The 18,973-nt window shown below is 31.1% G+C and overlaps 1 protein-coding gene across 1 annotated transcript; it reads right to left on the bottom strand.

The window, feature by feature from the left end:
• Positions 1-11,153: 11,153 nt before the first annotated feature.
• On the bottom strand, positions 11,154-15,547 carry LOC134712742 (neuropeptides capa receptor-like). Its single transcript, XM_063574581.1, has 2 exons — positions 15,331-15,547; positions 11,154-13,340 (listed from the first exon to the last, which is right to left on the bottom strand). Exon 2 carries the CDS (start codon positions 13,294-13,296, stop codon positions 12,124-12,126), a length of 1,173 nt encoding a protein of 390 aa, XP_063430651.1. The 5' UTR covers positions 13,297-13,340; positions 15,331-15,547; the 3' UTR covers positions 11,154-12,123.
• Positions 15,548-18,973: the final 3,426 nt, after the last annotated feature.

Below are 18,973 nucleotides of genomic sequence, written 5' to 3'. Positions count from 1 at the left end.
TCAATTTTAAATGTAAACCTTCCTTGTAATCTTATCGGTTCCTCGTTTTTGATTATCAATTTTCCAGTATACTATTATAGATTACACTCTGATATGTTGAATTGAATTTGAGTTTAGTTTTCGATTAGTTTTTCTTTCAGTTTGACCCAATATACTATAAACAAAAAACGGGTATAATGCTTTTAATGTTATATAACTTATAACTCAGCTTATTTTTCCTAACTTCTGTATCTGATATTCTTCCTCAGTCATAATTACTTTCCATCATTACCGAACTAACAAAAAAATAACACAACGGGTGCTGTAAACGGTGCAGGAAATGCATACCCTCCCAGAGCACCTGATTTCACTCCCAGTTTTTAGTGGAGTCGTGTTGTTTCTTAACTATTATTTATAACTATTGATGTAAATGTCTTTTGATTTGTGAGTCTTTGTTTACTCCTTGGTTTTGATTGTTATTGTCTTCTGTCATACTAAGCTGAATTTAATGCCTATTGTTACATCTTATTTCAGAAACTGTCTCATTTACACTTTAGATTGCATATAATGACACAAAGATAAACAATTCAATCTTTAGATTTTACTTTTGAGGATTAACTCAGATTGACAATAATAGCCAGATAAATATTTCAATTTCTACCAGTATAGTAACTCCCCCGAGACATAACATCTTCGCAATAGTTTTTTTTTAGAATTTTTATCTCAGTAAGGCAAGCTATAGGTTAAATCGTTCAGCTTCTTAACATGATCCTCTTAAACATGACTTAAAACGAATGTCTCAAGGGGGCTCCTGGGTATAAATCAAATTTTTTTTCTAATATAGGATTTCGCTATATCTTTTTACAAATAAACTTTATCATATACTTAAAAGAAAAATGAAATAAAAAAATGGGGTCACCGTTCATTTAAGCTTACAATCTGCCTCCGGAAGAAGCATACATTTTTGTTAATGTCTTTTTTTTCTGTTGAACTAATAGGAGAAATAAAGGTAATATCGAAAAAAATAACCTAATATAAGAAATCGCTTAAATATTACAATTATTTAGTTTATGTACAGCTTAATTGAAAACAATAATAAAAAATATAGGTCACCGATGAGGTAAAAAAGATATTTCAAATTTAATGCCAAAAAATGGTATTTTTGCACCAAAGGGAGATAATTTGGAGCTTTTTCAATGATATAAACATTTTAAAAGTCATCTGGGGTCAAATCAAATTGATTTTTTGGGTTGATTTTTATACCCTATCATAAATTTATAACTAATAGTGTAATAAATAAAATTTGTAATGAAAAAATAACTGTTTAATTTTTTGCTGAAATTTTTGTACCAACGAGCCACCTGTTTTTTGTAGAACAAGGTCCATCATAGGAATTGGTTGTGGTTATTATAGCTAATATAAGAAATCGCTTAAATATTACAATTATTTAGTTTATGTACAGCTTAATTGAAAACAATAATAAAAAATATAGGTCACCGATGAGGTAAAAAAGATATTTCAAATTTAATGCCAAAAAATGGTATTTTTGCACCAAAGGGAGATAATTTGGAGCTTTTTCAATGATATAAACATTTTAAAAGTCATCTGGGGTCAAATCAAATTGATTTTTTGGGTTGATTTTTATACCCTATCATAAATTTATAACTAATAGTGTAATAAATAAAATTTGTGATGAAAAAATAACTGTTTAATTTTTTGCTGAAATTTTTGTACCAACGAGCCACCTGTTTTTTGTAGAACAAGGTCCATCATATGAATTGGTTGTGGTTATTATAGCTAATCGTTGCTCTTTATCATATCATCTTTAATTTGATTTTCCCGCAAACGTGATAACTTCCAACGATCTGTTCTATCAACAAGTAGGAAATATTCTGTTAGAGTTGTGACCAATGCGCCATACTAATGGATGTTTATATATTAGATAGATATAAAACGATACAAAAACCCGATTTTCGTGTCGCTAACTTAATGTCATCATAAGACAATCCTGGACAAAATAAATATGGACACTTACAAACAAGTAAGAAGTATTTTAAAAAACTAAGAAAAGAAGATATAGGGTTTGGCGTCAATCAAACAGCAACCAATCTTTATGTCAACAAACGATAGCAAACTGTTAAAAGTATTTCTTGCTAGTTTTAGGATGATGGTGTACCTCCTTTGTTAAAAAAGTACGAAAACGTTCGTATGTTGTTTTAAGATTGATCTTTTCTGAGTTCGAGTGAGTTTGTGTTTTTGTAATTCCTACTTTTGCCAGTTCAGTATGTTGTATAGAGATTTTCGTATGCTATTGTGATAACCGGTAAAATTCAGAGGTTTGGAAGATTTAACTTCATTTTTAATTCCTATATAAGATGAGAAGAGATTAACACTTTTGATATTACTTTGTTATTCCTTTTGCTACCTTATGATTGTCACAAACTTCTTGAACAAATTGGCTCTCGGTCATACAACTGCACGTAGTATCAAAAATTCAAATTTGTGCTCAAAGCACCAAAACCATGCAGTGTTTTGACAAGTTGATTCATGAGTCATCTCATTTTTAAAGAATTTTTTGTGAATGTCGCATCGCGGCGATTTCGTTGTTTTATTTTTCCCCAGTGAATGCTTCATGAATCTGTTGGTATATACTGTGAACGTTTTGTGTTTATTATATTAAATATCCTTGTTGAAAGGCGTGTTTTATGTCAAATCATAACAATACAAATGGTAAAGCCTCAAATAACTTAACTTTTTTGGAATAGGTGCAATTTGAGTTCTGTGATGTTACATCATATGTTTTTCTGGCATGGTATATATCAGTAACATACACCCACTTAAGTAAATCCTAAGTTAAGTTTGTCATGGAATACAAACTTAACACACCCTTTGTTTGTCAAACTGATATTTAGCAACACTATCGTGACAATCCTATAAAACATAATATATATTCTGTAACAATGTTCAAAGTCTTAATGGCACCATAATGTGACCAGAGTGATTGTTATTACGTATTAATTTCCATAATATAGCCGTATTATTGCTTGCATGCTTAATAATTCAAACGGTAATGTCTATGTTTTAAATATCTGCTTGTGAAATGGGATATAGAGTTACTACCATGGTATTTTATGGTCATTGATTTCATTAAGAGTCTGATACATCGTCTCAACAGTGCGTATGCTTGAAGATCACTGAATTTAATGTATAAAACACGCTTTAATGTTTAGGGCGGAATAACTGACACGGTTTCGGGGGCTAAAATGATACTCTAAGTTAGACTCCAGTATCGTGTTGATACTAGACATGGTTTTATTGACGTGGAAATAACAAAATCTAGTTACACAATTAAACAAATATTCCAAACAATCCTCATCTAATGAATTACAAATTATTATTCTTTTCCTAAGACATAAACAGATGACATACATTGTGTTTTTGTCAGCAATTTTAATATTTTGAATTACATTTTGACATTTGGATTTCGTTATTATTATTTTTTTTCTAATGCAAAAATATTATTTTCCCGCATGACATGACGCGACAATTTGCATCACATATTTAGAATTTTTTTTTTATCCACCCTTCCAAATCACGCACAATAACACACACTTTTCAAGATAACTTTATCAAAAAGGACAATGAAAAGTTACCTCGTAGTTGCTCTTTGTCATACTCGTCTTTTGTTTATTATTTCAGCATAACATATAAAATTGAGAATGCAAATGGGGAATGTGTCAAGGAGACAACAACCCGACCATAGAAAAGACAACAGCAGAAGGTCACCAACAGGTCTTCAATATAGCGAGACATTCTCGCACCCGGAAGCGTCCTTCAGCTGGCCCCTTAACATATAAGCCATTTGTTTTCTCAATTGTTTCCATTTTTGTTATGCCGGGACCTTTTATAACATACCTATATACGTTTGGGGTCTGCTCATTGAAGAATGTTGTACGGTGACCTAAAGTTGTTTTCAACTTCTTCCTTTATGATTTGTTTGATAGTTGCTTCATTGGCAATCTTATCCCATTTCCTAATCTATTTATTAAATATATAAAAATATTGGGAAAATGACAGCACAACAATGTTGTAAAACTTCCAAATAGAGGTTTACAAATTAACCTTTTTGGCATGTAATAGGAAAATTAAATTAAGTTTTAAAATGAGACAATCCCACTGACAAGTAGTTCTATATTGGTATTTCACATTAATAAAAATTATAAAAAAAACCAACATCCGTTTGAATGTTTTATTACTACCACCTTCTGGAAGTTTGAAAGTTGTCAGAAAGATTAATCGAAATTGCAAAAAAAAAAAAAAATTGAACGCCAAAAAAATACCAGTGTTTTATTTTTACAATATCTCAAAGGTCTCAATCGGCCTACAGTAAAATTCTAAACCATGATATACAAATGACAATAGAATTGAAAACTGTGAAGTACTTAAAAATTGCTAAATTTCAAAAACTGCAGAATCTGTTATATCATACCGCAGCTGTGTTTTTCAAGGCTCAGATAGATTTTTGATTGATATTTAGTAACGAATTTCGTTCAAACTTGTGCTAGGGACCAAATGAACTTGCCGCGATTCTTTATTATCTTTTACGTCACAATTTGATTTGAATACCATACGTATGTACATATAGTATACAATCATTCACATTATCACGATCAAATCATTTAGAAATATAAAAAAACAACTTAATCTATGTACGAGTAAATGCAACAAAGGCGTCGTCGGAATGTTGCGTAAAACGATTCAATACAAAATAGATAGATTATAATCATACACCGGCCTTGCAAATTGTTAATTCTCCCTCAATTGGAAGCATCTGTATTCAATTTGCTGGTATCTTTGAATAACTCGTTACAACTCGCAGATACTCTTTAATATCCATGAAAGTGGATTTAAAATGTATTGACATATCATTAATAGTTTTCGATTGCCTTCGGATTGTTTTTTTCTGTAAATAACTCGTTGCAATCTGTAAGTTTCTCAAACAGCTCGTAATAACATGTTATCATAGATTACGTAAACTTCGCAAAAAAACGTAAATGTCTCGTATCATACTTTTAAACGATATGTTACGGTTAGTTTACAAACATTTGTGCGATTTGTACGGACTCTGTGTATGTGAAGGGGTCATTTCAAAGTTAGTTTATTACATTATTTGATAAATTAAAAAAAAAATTGCAAACATTCTTCATGTTAATTGTACATATATTTTTTATTTATTTTCGAAAAATATAATCAGAGAAGATATTCTTTTTTTTAAAGTTTGCTTTAATGTTGTGTCTCATTCAGTTAGAATTGATTAAAAAATGCAACATGAATGTGGGTAGAATTTCATGCAAGGATGGTTTGGGTCATTGCAGTCAAGTGTTCTAGACGTTTTTTTTAACCAAATAAATAATTATGAAAATTATGCATTTACAGGTTGATAGTCCAAGATGGGTTCCAAATATTGATGTGTCAGTCAGACACTGACAATTCTCATAATTTTCATTGATATAAAATGAATTACGTGTATTCATTACGTGAATATAAATGCACTTGACTTTTGCAAGTGGCTCTCCCAAGTGAGAATTTGTATTATATTGATAAATGTTTTATGTTCAGTTAAGGTTACGAATAAGAACATAATCCTTTTTAGCATCGTTACTGTTACTGTTTCAATTATGGATCAAATTATTTTCACACACATTTGATCGGTTGTATCTCTGAATGTACATAGTTACGTATACTGGTTTGTGACATGTGGCTTATACTCCATATCTTTTTTTTTTATAATATTCAAACTCTAGTCGTCAAACTGTGTGCAATTTGTTTTAACTATGATAAAGAAGATTTTTTTTAATAAAGATCAAACTCTATGCGCATATCTGCATTCGTAAGATATATTTTTAGGTGTGGTAGTATGATAGTTTTATGCACGGCTGTTAGGACGAAAATAAGCAGCTAAGGTTATTCTTTAAGAGGGATGATTGTAATGAAGAACGTTTATAAATACACCAGCACGTCAGATTTGATGCATTGATTCCATGACCCATATTTAATTGGAATTTAATTTTCTGCCATACTAGTGGGAGGTTTGGCGTTTGTTTAACCCGCCAATTTAATTAAACATTGTCTGTGTCAAGACAGTCAGTCAACAATTATTCACAGAAGGATATCATTGGAAGTGATTTTAAAAAAGTCAATACATCATGATTTTGATTAAGACAATAGTTTGTTATTTACAAACTTGAGCCAACACAACATTTGTTTTTGGTATAAACTTGTTCAAGAATACTCGAGACCAGAAATGTTGGAAATCTAATACATACACAGGATGATTTCGAAGCCAAAAAGTACTCCTATCTGAAAACATAAATTAATGTAAGTGAAAATCGACAGTTTTGAAAGTTCTAATTCTTCATTGTATTTGAAGAACTATTACATATAATAATTTACCCTGAAAAATTCAAAATAGAAAACAAGTAGCGCCAACAGTCAATGTCAAATCACATCAGGTAGTATCTGACCTCAAGCAGAGTACAAACGCGCCAATTATGTTTTGATATACAGAGCATGCAATACGTGTGACAGAGTTTCAATGTCATGTATACATAGTGGACAACTTGTATGTATGGCAGAGTTTCAATGTCATGTATACATAGTGGACAAGTTGTATGTATGGCAGAGTTTCAATGTCATGTTGACATAGTAGGCATGTCCCAAGTCAGGAGCCTGTAATTCAGTGGTTGTCATTTTGTATGTGTTACATATTTGTTTTTCGTTCATTTTTTAACATAAATAAGACGGTTAGTTTTCTCGTTTGAATTGTTATACATCGTCTTATCGAGGCCTTTTATAGCTGACTATGCGATTTAAGCTTTGCTCATTGTTGAAGGCCGTACGGTGACCTATAGTTGTTAATGTTTGTTTCATTTTGGTCTTTTGTGGAAAGTTGTCTCATTGGCAATCACACGACATCTTGTTTGTTTATATGTACTATACTGTATTTGTCACAGGTAATACTGTCATATTGACTGAACAGACATGTGCCATGACGGAATAACATTGAATATTGAAATGTTGGATATATGTCAAGAATATCAGAGCTACAATGTCATATTGACATGTTAGATATATGGTATTTTTGCAAGTGTAACATTGTCACATTGACATAGAGGACATGCGTAAAGTATTCAGGATTCATGATCTGATATGGAATTTAAATATATTTGGTATGTATGCCAGAGTTACAATCTTTGGGGTTGTAGGCTTTGTACTTTTGGGGGCGATTAGCTTGTCGTAATGTTCTGTTGTATTGTTTATTTGTTTGTTCACTTTCCTGTATGTTCCCCAATTTGTTTGTATTGTAGTCCTGTCATGTAATGTTGCCACTTTATTGTTGTATTAAACATTGTCATTAAAGCGGGAGGTTTTTCTAGCCACAAAAACAAGTTCAATCCACCATTTTTTTAAATGTCCTGTACCAACTCAGGCAAATGGCTATTGTAATCTTATAGTTCGTTTCTGTGTGTGTGGTATTTTAGTGTTTCTGTTTTGTCGTTGTTCTCTTGATGATGTGTTTCCATCAGTTTTAGTTTGTAACCCGGCTACGTTTTTTCTCAATCGATTTGATTTATGAATTTCGAACAGAAGTATACTACTGTTGCCTTTATTTATATTGATGCCAGATTAACAATTACAGATTGACATAGTGAACATGTAGTTTGCATGCCACCGTTAAAATGTTATACTAGTATTTACATAGATGACATGTGGTTTATATGTCAGAGTAACAACGTCCTATTGTCATAGCTAACACGTGGCATGTTTGTCAGAGTAGCAATGTCATACTAAGATTGAGAAAGGAAAAGGGGAATGTGTCAAAGCGACAACAACCCGACCATAGAGCAGACAACTGCAGAAGGCCAATAATGGGTCTTCGATGTCGCAAGAAACTCCCGCACCTGTAGGCGTCCTTCAGCTGGCCCCTTAAAAATATGTATACTATTACAGTGAAAATAAACGTCATACTAAACTCCGAATTGTACACAAGAAACTAATTATAAATCATATTAGACTAACAAAGTCCAGAGGCTCCTGATTTGAGACAGGCGCAAAATTGCATTGACCATCCCAAACATAGATAAATACATTTATTGCTTGGATATGTGGTTAGTATACCATAGTTGCAATATCATATTACCAAATTTAACGTGCTGTACAATGTATATGGAGGCAGAGGTCCATTTCGTATTGGTATAATTTACATGATGTGGTATATATGACATTGTTACAATGTCATATTGCCTTAGTGGACGAGTTGAATATGCGATAAAATTAAATGTTTTATTGACATATTGGACATATGATATATGTTTGGGATGGTTACAATGTCATATTAACGTAGTCGTGGTGATATGTACGAAGGTGTATAATGTTATATTAACCTAAAGGACATGTTGCACATGTACAAGAGTTGCAATGTCATACTGACATAGTGTACATGTGGTATGTATGACGAAGCAGTACACATATCAACATAAAGGACATTCGATATGTGTGACATAGTGACAACAGCACATCCTCATTTTTACGGAAATGTTGTTAACCGTGCCCGGAAATTTAGAAATGACCCATGTAAACTTGTCGCTCCTTTAAATAGACTTATTCTAAAAGGTTACCTATTCAACACTGTAATAAGATCATTGAATATTGTTTTTATAGGTATAAATATTGATTTTGTTATCAGTAGATTAAAAGCTAACTAAATATTACTAGTATGTTATATACATATACATATTCATGGATCTACAATATGTCGATACCTGTTACTTGGCATTGCACAAGGTCATGTTTTTCTCTTGCTGTTTAGGACGTCTTTACACTAAATCCATTGGATGTTGGATGTGTACGGAATGATTGTTTAGTATTAGATGCATGATTTTTTTATTAGTTGTTAGGGGCTTCGAACTAGCTGTCAGATAACTGCGAGTACTCTCAGATCTGTTCATTGTGCCTTTATGTGTCGGGATGTATAAGTACCTGGCCACGTCCACTTGTATGTTTTGTCTATCTGATGAGTTAAGCCTTTTTCAACTGCTTTTATATTTCGTTCTTATGTTGTACTCTTATATCACTGTCTCAGGTTAGGGGGAGGGTCGGGATCCCGATAACATGTTTAACCGTCACATTATTTATGTATGTGCATGTCCCAAGGCAGGAGCCTGTAATTCAGTGGTTGTCGTTTGTTTATGTGTTAAATATTTGTTTTTCGTTTATGTTTAACATAAATAAGGCCGTTAGTTTTATCGTTTGATTTTTTTACAGTGTCTTATCGGGCCTTTTATAGCTGACTATGCGGTATGGGCTTTGGGCTTTGCTCATTGTTAAAGGCCGTACGGTTACCTATAGTTGTTTAATGTTTGTTACATTTTGGTCTTGTGTGGATAGTTGTCTCATTGGCAATCATACCACATCTTCTTTTATATATGGCGTACATGTGGTATGTATGACGAAGTAATTCATATTAAGCTAATGACATTCGGTAGGTGTGACATAGTGGCAATGTCATATTGACATAGTGGACATTTAGTATCTATGACAGAGATACAATGTCAAATTGATATAGTGGAGATGATTTTATCCCATTATAGTGATCTATTAAATCAGGTGTTCGTTTGAAACCCTTTCGCAATTGTTTCAAACAATACATGTATAATCTTGTCCTTAAAAAATAAAGACATGATTTGTTCACTTTGACCATAAATGAAACCAGTATAATGCATTCGTGTTTATATGATTTACGATTGAATCACAAAATAAGTAGAATATTTGCTAATTAGACATGTGGAAAGTGTTACAGATTAACAAAGCCATATTGGCATAGTAGACACGTGATATGTGTCAGAGTAGCAATGTCAGATTGACAAAGTGGACAAGTGGCAGGTGTACCCAAGTGTCAATATTGTATCATTTTGACATAGTTAACATGTGGCTTGTATACAAAAGCTGCAGTGTCACCAAACATGACAGTATACAGATCATCCAAATTCACGATGAATTTTAAAAAAGGTTATGATATGTTAACATCAGTTTTATGTTTTATATTTAATTTCTTGTCATTAACCTTTTGTTCATATAGTTTTGTATTAGAGGTTAATGTGTCTGTACAATGCTCATGTTAATTGACATTTAAACAAATTCACTATCACGAACATAAATAATTAAACGCATTTCTAAGATTTAAACTCTCTCAGACACAGTTCTTTTTTACTGATTAGATATAGTCGCCTCCGTTTTGCAATCCCTTTGATGTTCTAAAACATATATTAATATGAAATGAGCACATTTTTCTGATGTAGATGTGTGCAAGTGTTCAACAATACTTCAGGTATATGAAAGTCTAGCAAGGGTCAAATGGTCACACTAGTTTTGACCTTTTATTTATTTGCCTTGTAAGATATATAAATTCATGAATTCTAAAAAGTTTTTATTTTTAGTAAAAAACAAATCGATCAAAAGTATGATTTGGAAACATTCCGATGATCAATTTTGCCATCAAAAGCCACCGCACTGTTCAGCTGATTTTGATAGTTTCCACAATTGACTAGCAAAAAAGGTTACCAAAACTTTGTGAGGCAAATAAACATGAGTGAATGTTTGTGTATCTGTTTTAATTAAAAACATTCATTGATGGTATCCTTTATGATTAAAAGATGGTTTTTTTTGTGTGAATTTAGTAAATATTTCAGAAGTTTGATGGGCATGGTTAAATTTGTTCACATATTTTGTATTCCGTTTTTGACTATATGACTTTTGAAGTGTTGTTGGATTGACTTTAAGTCGTATTTATAAGTCTATATTTAAATCGTTTTATAGGCATATATTTTCTAGAATGTTCATCATTTCGCAACTATACCACTATATATGCGGTAATTTTATCTAAAAATAATCACATTTGTTTTGTTTTCCAATTAGCCAACTCTTTTCACGAGAACAATAGAAGTTATGACAGTTTACTGTTAGTCACTGCATACGAATACATTTCGGCTAATTTTGATACATGCATTTGTTTATTAAATATTGATGTTGAAATTATGATATATTATTACATTGATAGATCATAATGCTTATAAACTATTATAAAATTCTTATGTAATAAGATAAGATACCCATGACGAAAGTGTAACAGATGTGAACAAAACCAGGTCCAATCCTGTAAAAGGAAACTCAAGCCAAATCAATTTATCTTAATCATGTATTGATGCATTCACGTTACATGTAGAGCAGCAATTTAATTCCAGGATTTTCGTGTTCAGTTCTTTTAGAACCATTAAAACATAGTGGGGGAAGACTATTACATAATTAAATAAAACTCAATTCTGTAAATATCAAGGGTCCTTCAAGTTCATTAAAACACAAACTTAAAGTAACAATGTGATTATCTGTATTAAAGAAACAATATTGAATATATGTCAAGTATGACCGTTATATTTGTTAAATACATACATACACATTAAGCTTTTATTCACTTTATCAAATACTGAGCAAACATCCTCTCTGTAAACTAATAGATCCCTTGTGGCTAATTAACAATTCCATACAGATTTATATATCATCACCATTTATTGTTTTTTAATAAGTGCTTGGTTGATATAAATGATATTCGATTGTGTTTGTCTGGTCAGAATTTATGGTAAGCGGTAACTTGTTAGTGAAGAAATATATGATAAATCGGAATGGAAAACCTAACCGCAGTGACATCATAAAATTTCCAAAATTAATAAAAAATGGGTAGAAGCAATATGACACAAACATCAAAATATTTTCGATGGATTATTTGCTCTTTATGTTTGTGTAAGCAGTTCAAAATGAAATTGAACATATATGTATGAAACAAATCCGACGCAAATCTGCTGTAAATCATAACAGCTAAATTGACATGATAGATCATTGTATTGTTCTGTGCAGTGTTAAAGACGTTCGGTTCACATTGAGTACTATTTCTCGTAAAACGATCATGAAAGGCATCTCTTTATGTCGAGATTTTCTTAACCTGCTTCAGTATTCTCTGTGGATAGTCCCTCTTTCGTTGCAGTTTTAAGAACATATATCACTTTTGTCCGATATAATGATAAGTCTCTTTTTTCACCGAGATTTTTCGGAACCTGCATCACTTTTCTCCAGTATAATTGTGAGCTCAGTTGTGCCTGCATCCGACAGTCTGTCCTCATCATCTTCCTCAGTGCATACACAGCAAGAAATATTCTTACATAATACTTCTTTAAATACACGTCTAAAATTTTTACCACATATATAATATACCAAAAAATTAACCGAAGAGTTCAAGTAATACATTACTTGGAATACATTCCCAATAGTTAGATCTGTTACACTCGCCACCTTGTACTTTCCCGTAACTGTTTCGATTATTACTTTCAATTTAAAGATATGAATCGGAGTGTGAAGAAATATAAACGTAATTGACACGGCAGTTAGTAGTCCTGCAACTGTTCCATATGATGGCACTAACCTGTTTTTACTTCTGTGATGACCAAGGCGTAGTTTTCTTTTGGACGCTTCCATACCCTTTAATAGTATTATTACCATTAATGCTATTATTGCTATTAACGGTATAATAAGTGTCATAGCTGTATCTATGTATGTTAAAACTAGTTGAAGGTCTTGATATGTCCTCTTTGTGACGCAGTAATTCATTTCATAAATATCAACTATCTCATTACTCCATAAGGGAATGTTATAAATACACAACGATGCAAACGTCAGAAAAGAAATGATCATCACAGCTGTTCTCGATGTACAATATAGCTTTATCAACATAGGATGACAAATTCGTACATAGTTTTCAATAGTCACACACACCACACACCAAACCGATAAAAAACTACAAACATACGACAAAAATACTGTTATATGACATACTCCCACAGTGTGAAATACTCGAACATCTAAGAAATCCAGCCATACTATTAATAATGTTATCAGGAACCCGTTGTCGGTGATGGATCGGACTCCCAGGAAAATACAACATGAAAATCCTCGAAGCGTTTTCCCTAGAAACAAGGCAGCAGACAGGCTATTTCCTATAAACCCAATGACACATAACACTGGTAACGAGTATTTCCGTAAAAAATAATCCGGACTGTCAGTCGGAGCTACGTATAATTTATCAACTTCCGGTGTTGTGTTAAATGTCGTCTGGTTATCAGTTTGAGCGAAAGATGATGCATGCATTGTTAGTATTTGAAGTAATGGACTAATGGACACATTATTGACCGAATTATCAGAACGTTTATTCATATCCAAACGTTATAAAATCGTTATGGACTTCCTTTTATCTGAAACTGAAAATAAAACAGAAGTATGTTACTTGAGATAGTTACAGACATTTCTTTATTTTGTTGGCTTCAATGAAATATTTTCTATAATAAAATGAAACTACACCAAGACAGCTTATATGATTTCATTAATGGCAAACACTCAAATATTTATAAAATATCTTCTTTAGGACAGGAGTTGTAATGATTCAGGGAATTTTGTGAGGTTTTAAAATGTCAACCTAATTTAACCGATCACTATTCTGTCAACGCTTAGGTTTGCGAGTTCATACCCGATCGTTGCGAGGCATGTTGTACTTTCAATCTTTATTGACGAGGAGGGCAAGTTTTCCCACAAGAAGTCTGTTACTTAGCTTTTGCCACCAATAAACACTGGCCATCTGAAAGTGACGGCAAAGCCTACTAAGCAAGCAAACAAAACCTAATTTATTATTTATTTATATTGATGTGTTTGCTCATTGTTGAAAACTCTCCTAAACGAATTTGAAATACTAATAGTTACATTTTAGATAAATGAGATGACACTGGAGGGAAGGTATTTGGTGTTTTAATCAACGAAAGAGTAATTTTTATAGTCTGCATTTCGCCTGTGGTGCTGCAAACAAAATTTTGTTGTTGCATGTAAATACTTATTTATCTTATTTATAAAAATAATCATAAGAACCATTTGACAACAAAAGTTGTTCATTCTTCTTGAATTGAGCTTTTGTATACCCTTATAAGAGTAATAATACAGTAAGCATTGAGAATGATATATAACCGATTTCTTTATGAACAACTGCAAAAAATATCTCAACAAAATAATTTGTGATATATTTTTAAGGAATCTGTTTTATTTAACATTTAATTATTTGACATAAAGGTAAGGACACATGTATTCATTAAGATGATGGTCTGTCCTTCATTCGCCATCACTATCATAAAAAACCTGCCTTTTTGGGATTTACACTGAAAATAAGACTAAATCGTCTTTCGACTGGATACCACAATCACTGTTATAATGTTGTTGGTTTTTTTCCCCTCCTTTATGTCAAATGGATTGAGAGATCTCTTTTCATATTCCTTACATCTTTTTAGCGGCACAAACTAAATGAGGTTACTTAAATTTATACTTAAATATCAGTTGTAAAAGAGAAGCGAATGATACCAAAGTAATATTTAAACTCGTGAGTCGATGACAAATTAACAAAGCGATGGCAATACAGTCATGAAAATGCCCCAAAGCCAAACAACTATTTCTGATAACAAATCATAGAAAATGTATTATTTAAGATAAATCTCTTTCGTCCTAATCTATAATAACGTTTTGAATCTCTTCCCTTTACACCTGTTATATTAAACACCTTTTGAATATTGTATTGTTACCAATGTTTCAAAACTTAGTTTAACAAATGGAATGTCAAATACTTATCAAAGGTACCATGAATATAATTTAGTACATAAGACTCATCAGTGACGCTCATATCGAAATATATATTAAGCCAAACAAGTACAAAGTTGAAGAGCATTGAGGATCCAAAAATCCAAAAAGTTGTGCCAAATACGGCTAAGGCAATATATGCCGGGAATAAGAACATCCTTAGTTTTTCGATCAAATTCAAAGTTTTGTAAACATGAAATTTATAAAAATGACCACATTATTGATATTCAACAGTGATACAAATATTGATGATGTTAGCTATTTGTCTTGTTATTTTTAAATCTTTGATGTAACTTAACTCACATTCCACTGTTATTATTTTTTATGTACGATTTTGAACTTTTGTTAAATATTGCGTATTCCATAGTATACAAAAGGACTTGTTCTGCTGTTTGTTCCATCATGTTATATGATTATACTATTTATGATTGTACGTTGAATAAAACTTGGTAATACAACGGCCTATTAGTAGCATATAGATGATTTTAAATGGTTATTACAATTCATATCAATGAATTTCGACCACTAAAAGTAAAGCATATATTATTTTAACAAAAGAACAATAATTACACTTACCAATTACTATTTCTTCATTTTATCCAATTTAGTATTTGATGCCAATATTGCTTAAATTAATAACCAATATGTTCGATATTTTCATCTTTAATTAAAACTTTTTCCATGTAAGTATTTTAGCACACACATGAAAACAAGTATATTAACACAGTGTATCTCAAGCTATGTATCCCTATAAGCAACTAATTACATTGTCCTCCAACGTTTTGTTCCTCTTAAAGTCAGATAATCAGTGATGTCTGCAGAAGAGTCAGATGAATTTTATACTGTATGTAAATTGAATGCGTGAATGTTGGTATTGAACGACGATTTCAATCACATTACAGTAGACAGCGATAAAATTGATTCACTTCTCTATTTCAGTTTATAGAACATACATTTATCTTCATTGTAAATAGAAATTAAATATAAATGTATTATTTTGCTGTATCATCTGTTTAAAAAGAACTTGATCCTAATTCTCAAAAGATTTTAATTATTTAGATATGTGTTATATTTGCTCATTATGTCCATAGAATTAAAAGAGCGTATTGGGATAATAAAGTCGTTTTCATTTTCATTATCTATCTATGTATATGTGTTTGAGTAATTAAAAGTGGAACATGATACGTTGTTGTTGTTGTTGTAACACGGAGACACGTTCGTTCGTGACAACGAAGTAAATGTTTTTATTTTAATAGACGAGTTAACCCTGTTGATTAAAATTCAATGTCTTTTATCTTAAAATGGTCCAAACATCCGAGACATATAGATGCTCTACCCTTTTGGTACACAAGGTCGGTTTATGTGCCCGTTTTAGCTGTACATGTAGAGAAATAAACGTCACACAAAAGAGATCGGACGGTTCAAGTTTGGTATATACACTTTCAAACTGTCAAGCAACAGTTAGATGAAGAGTATAGTATAGAACCCAGATGATATAGCATTTCTTCCAAGACACTCCTTTCACACCAAGAAGTGTTCTTAAAGGGCATGTTGTATATAAGGACTGTATCGAACCAAAAGGTCTTTTGAATAAAGTTAATTTCGAATGTTTTACGGACGCTTCCATGATATCGTGCATTCGTATTACATATCTATGACAAATGTGACCACGGATTGTTACGTCACTACATTGTCGTCACCCTCTACTCATTACTTAATGATATGATGAGTTCACCATTATGTTTGATTATGGTTTGATCTTTGTCTGTTTATTTAGAGATTTCTGTGAAATATGTTGCTTACAGTTTTTAGCTTTCTCTATTTGTCATGATTTAGTCTGTCTGGTTTTGTTTTGGTTGTTTTACTTTTTGTGTTGCTTGGATTTTTCTTGCCTAATTTAGGTAGTAATTTTTAATAACCTACATATTGAAATAAATTGTTCACTGTGTTTATATATAGTGTTGACGAACATGACTGTTCTTTCTGTTTATGATATAAAACTAGTTCACATTTTTATTTTAATGATGTTCTATTATACCAATAATATATTTTTTGTAAAACACGTGTTTTAAAAATTCATGAGGGAATGGCAGAACATTTTTATTCATTTTAATGCTGAAAATATCCACTCCAATGTTTTATGACATGATTTAGGTATAAAATATAAAAATACAAATGGTAGAAATGACATAAAATATCTAATTTATATTTTAAACAGAAACAGTTATTTTGAGTAGAAAATCATTTCAGAAAACTAAAAAAGGTTAAACACAGCTAATTTTGCATAGGTACTATTTCTGTACTAAAAATTTGTAGTACTGGAAATCTATTTTTAAAATTCAGTACCATTTTGTTACTCTAAAATTATTGTAATATTTAGGTACCTGTATTTTACAGTACTTTATTTGTACTTGAAATTTAGGTACTACAGATTTTTGGTTACTACCGTTACATTTTCAGCATTTTGAAAGTGTTTCTATTTCAAATCTCTTAAAGTTATGATTTTCAAACCAAAATTTTTAGTTCAAATTAAGTACTGTAAATAACAAGTACCTAAATATTACAATAGTTTTAAAGTACAGAAATAGTACTAAATATTAAAAGTAAATTTCTAATACTGCATTTTTTAGTACAGAAATAGTACCTATCAAAAGTATCTGTTTTCTATTTATGACGTAAGAACTACGATGTGATATTATGATCATGATTAATGTATAGATTAAAAGGCTGGCAATGTTTTACATAGACTGTAACGGACATGCAATATGTAAATGAAAACAACTAATGACTTTGTAAAAAAAAAAAAAAACATGCTTAATTTATATCTTCAAGGTCTACTTTTAAATTTAAAACTAAATGGGACCGAGATACAATTGCTTATACGACACCAGAAGTTCGAAGTTTGCTTACAGTCTAATCGTTTACCAATAAGGATAGAAACAATACAATTACATATTTCCTATAATTGAAATCACATAAATGCATTATTGATCCCTTCGTAAAAAAAGGGAATAGTGTTTGTGTTTTTATATTTTCGACAACATTTGATCTAAATTTAAGATAGAGTGTCGTCGTTAATTATATTTTTTTGAATATTTATTCTCGTATGTTCAGTGGTTGATTAATCTAAAACTTTCTTTCGATAAATGTGCAGTTCTATTTCATATTGTACTGTATTTAGATTACATTTTACAGTTTTGTTAGATTCCCATTTAGATATTAAATATGGTGACAGAAATATTTCACATCAGGTTTCGATAAATATTCTTGTCAATGCTATATACTTATACTGTAAAAAGACTTTAAACACAGGAAAAATTGCAACATATGTTTTCATATGTTTTTCACGTATTTGTCATATCTTCAAAGACATATGTCAAACTTTTTTGAGAACCACTCATGAAAAACATATGCTTTTACCACATGAGAAATATATGTTTAACATATGATAAACAATTGTTTTTTGAAAAATCATATGATAAACATATTTTGCAATTTTTCCTGTATATGACTACAAATACAACAACTCTCCAGCAGGGAGTGACATTTTTGTACGCATACGTTAAGCTCGAAAACAAAATTGTTCACTACTTTTTTTTAATTAAGTTCTAAATCAATTTTACAAACTGCATTATTTCTAATCGAAAAGACAAGGTACAAAATGTACTTAAAACTATCTTGTTTTTAAAACTACGATTTTAGTTTTCAATAGAATTGTTTAATTGTAGCTTTGTTTTGGTTATCAGTTAAACGAAAGGATGGTTTACTTCACTTTTTTTAAGTGAAATGTGTTATGCATTTTGCTTGTTATTCTTCGGATCAACGAACGCTGAGAACAAAAGAGTACTTTTATTAGATCTCATTGTATAATAAGATGTCTACTTTAGAGTTGGAAACCTTGCAAATTCTCCAGTATGTTTAACGTATGTATCGTTTTTCCTTCAGACAATAGTATTGATTACAAGTCTTTGGTAGTCTGCGTTATCTAGGTTAGATTAGATGCAATAACCCTTTGTTCAGAATTTAGTTAGGTTTATATATTCTTTTGTTAATATTTTCAAATATCGAAGACCACACGTCAATATCCACAAATATTATTATTGTATTTAATTGTTTGTTTGCGGTCTCATTGATGTTATACGTATGTCTTTGTTTCAGTGCATTAGTTATAACAGATGAATTCATAATAGACCCAATGTCTGTCAATCAAAAAAATGTT

The sequence above is a fragment of the Mytilus trossulus genome, chromosome 3 (assembly GCF_036588685.1).
Source record: "Mytilus trossulus isolate FHL-02 chromosome 3, PNRI_Mtr1.1.1.hap1, whole genome shotgun sequence".
Lineage (NCBI taxonomy): Eukaryota > Metazoa > Mollusca > Bivalvia > Mytilida > Mytilidae > Mytilus > Mytilus trossulus.
Note: the sequence above shows the minus strand (reverse complement) of the source record. Positions and strands in the feature narration are given on the sequence as shown.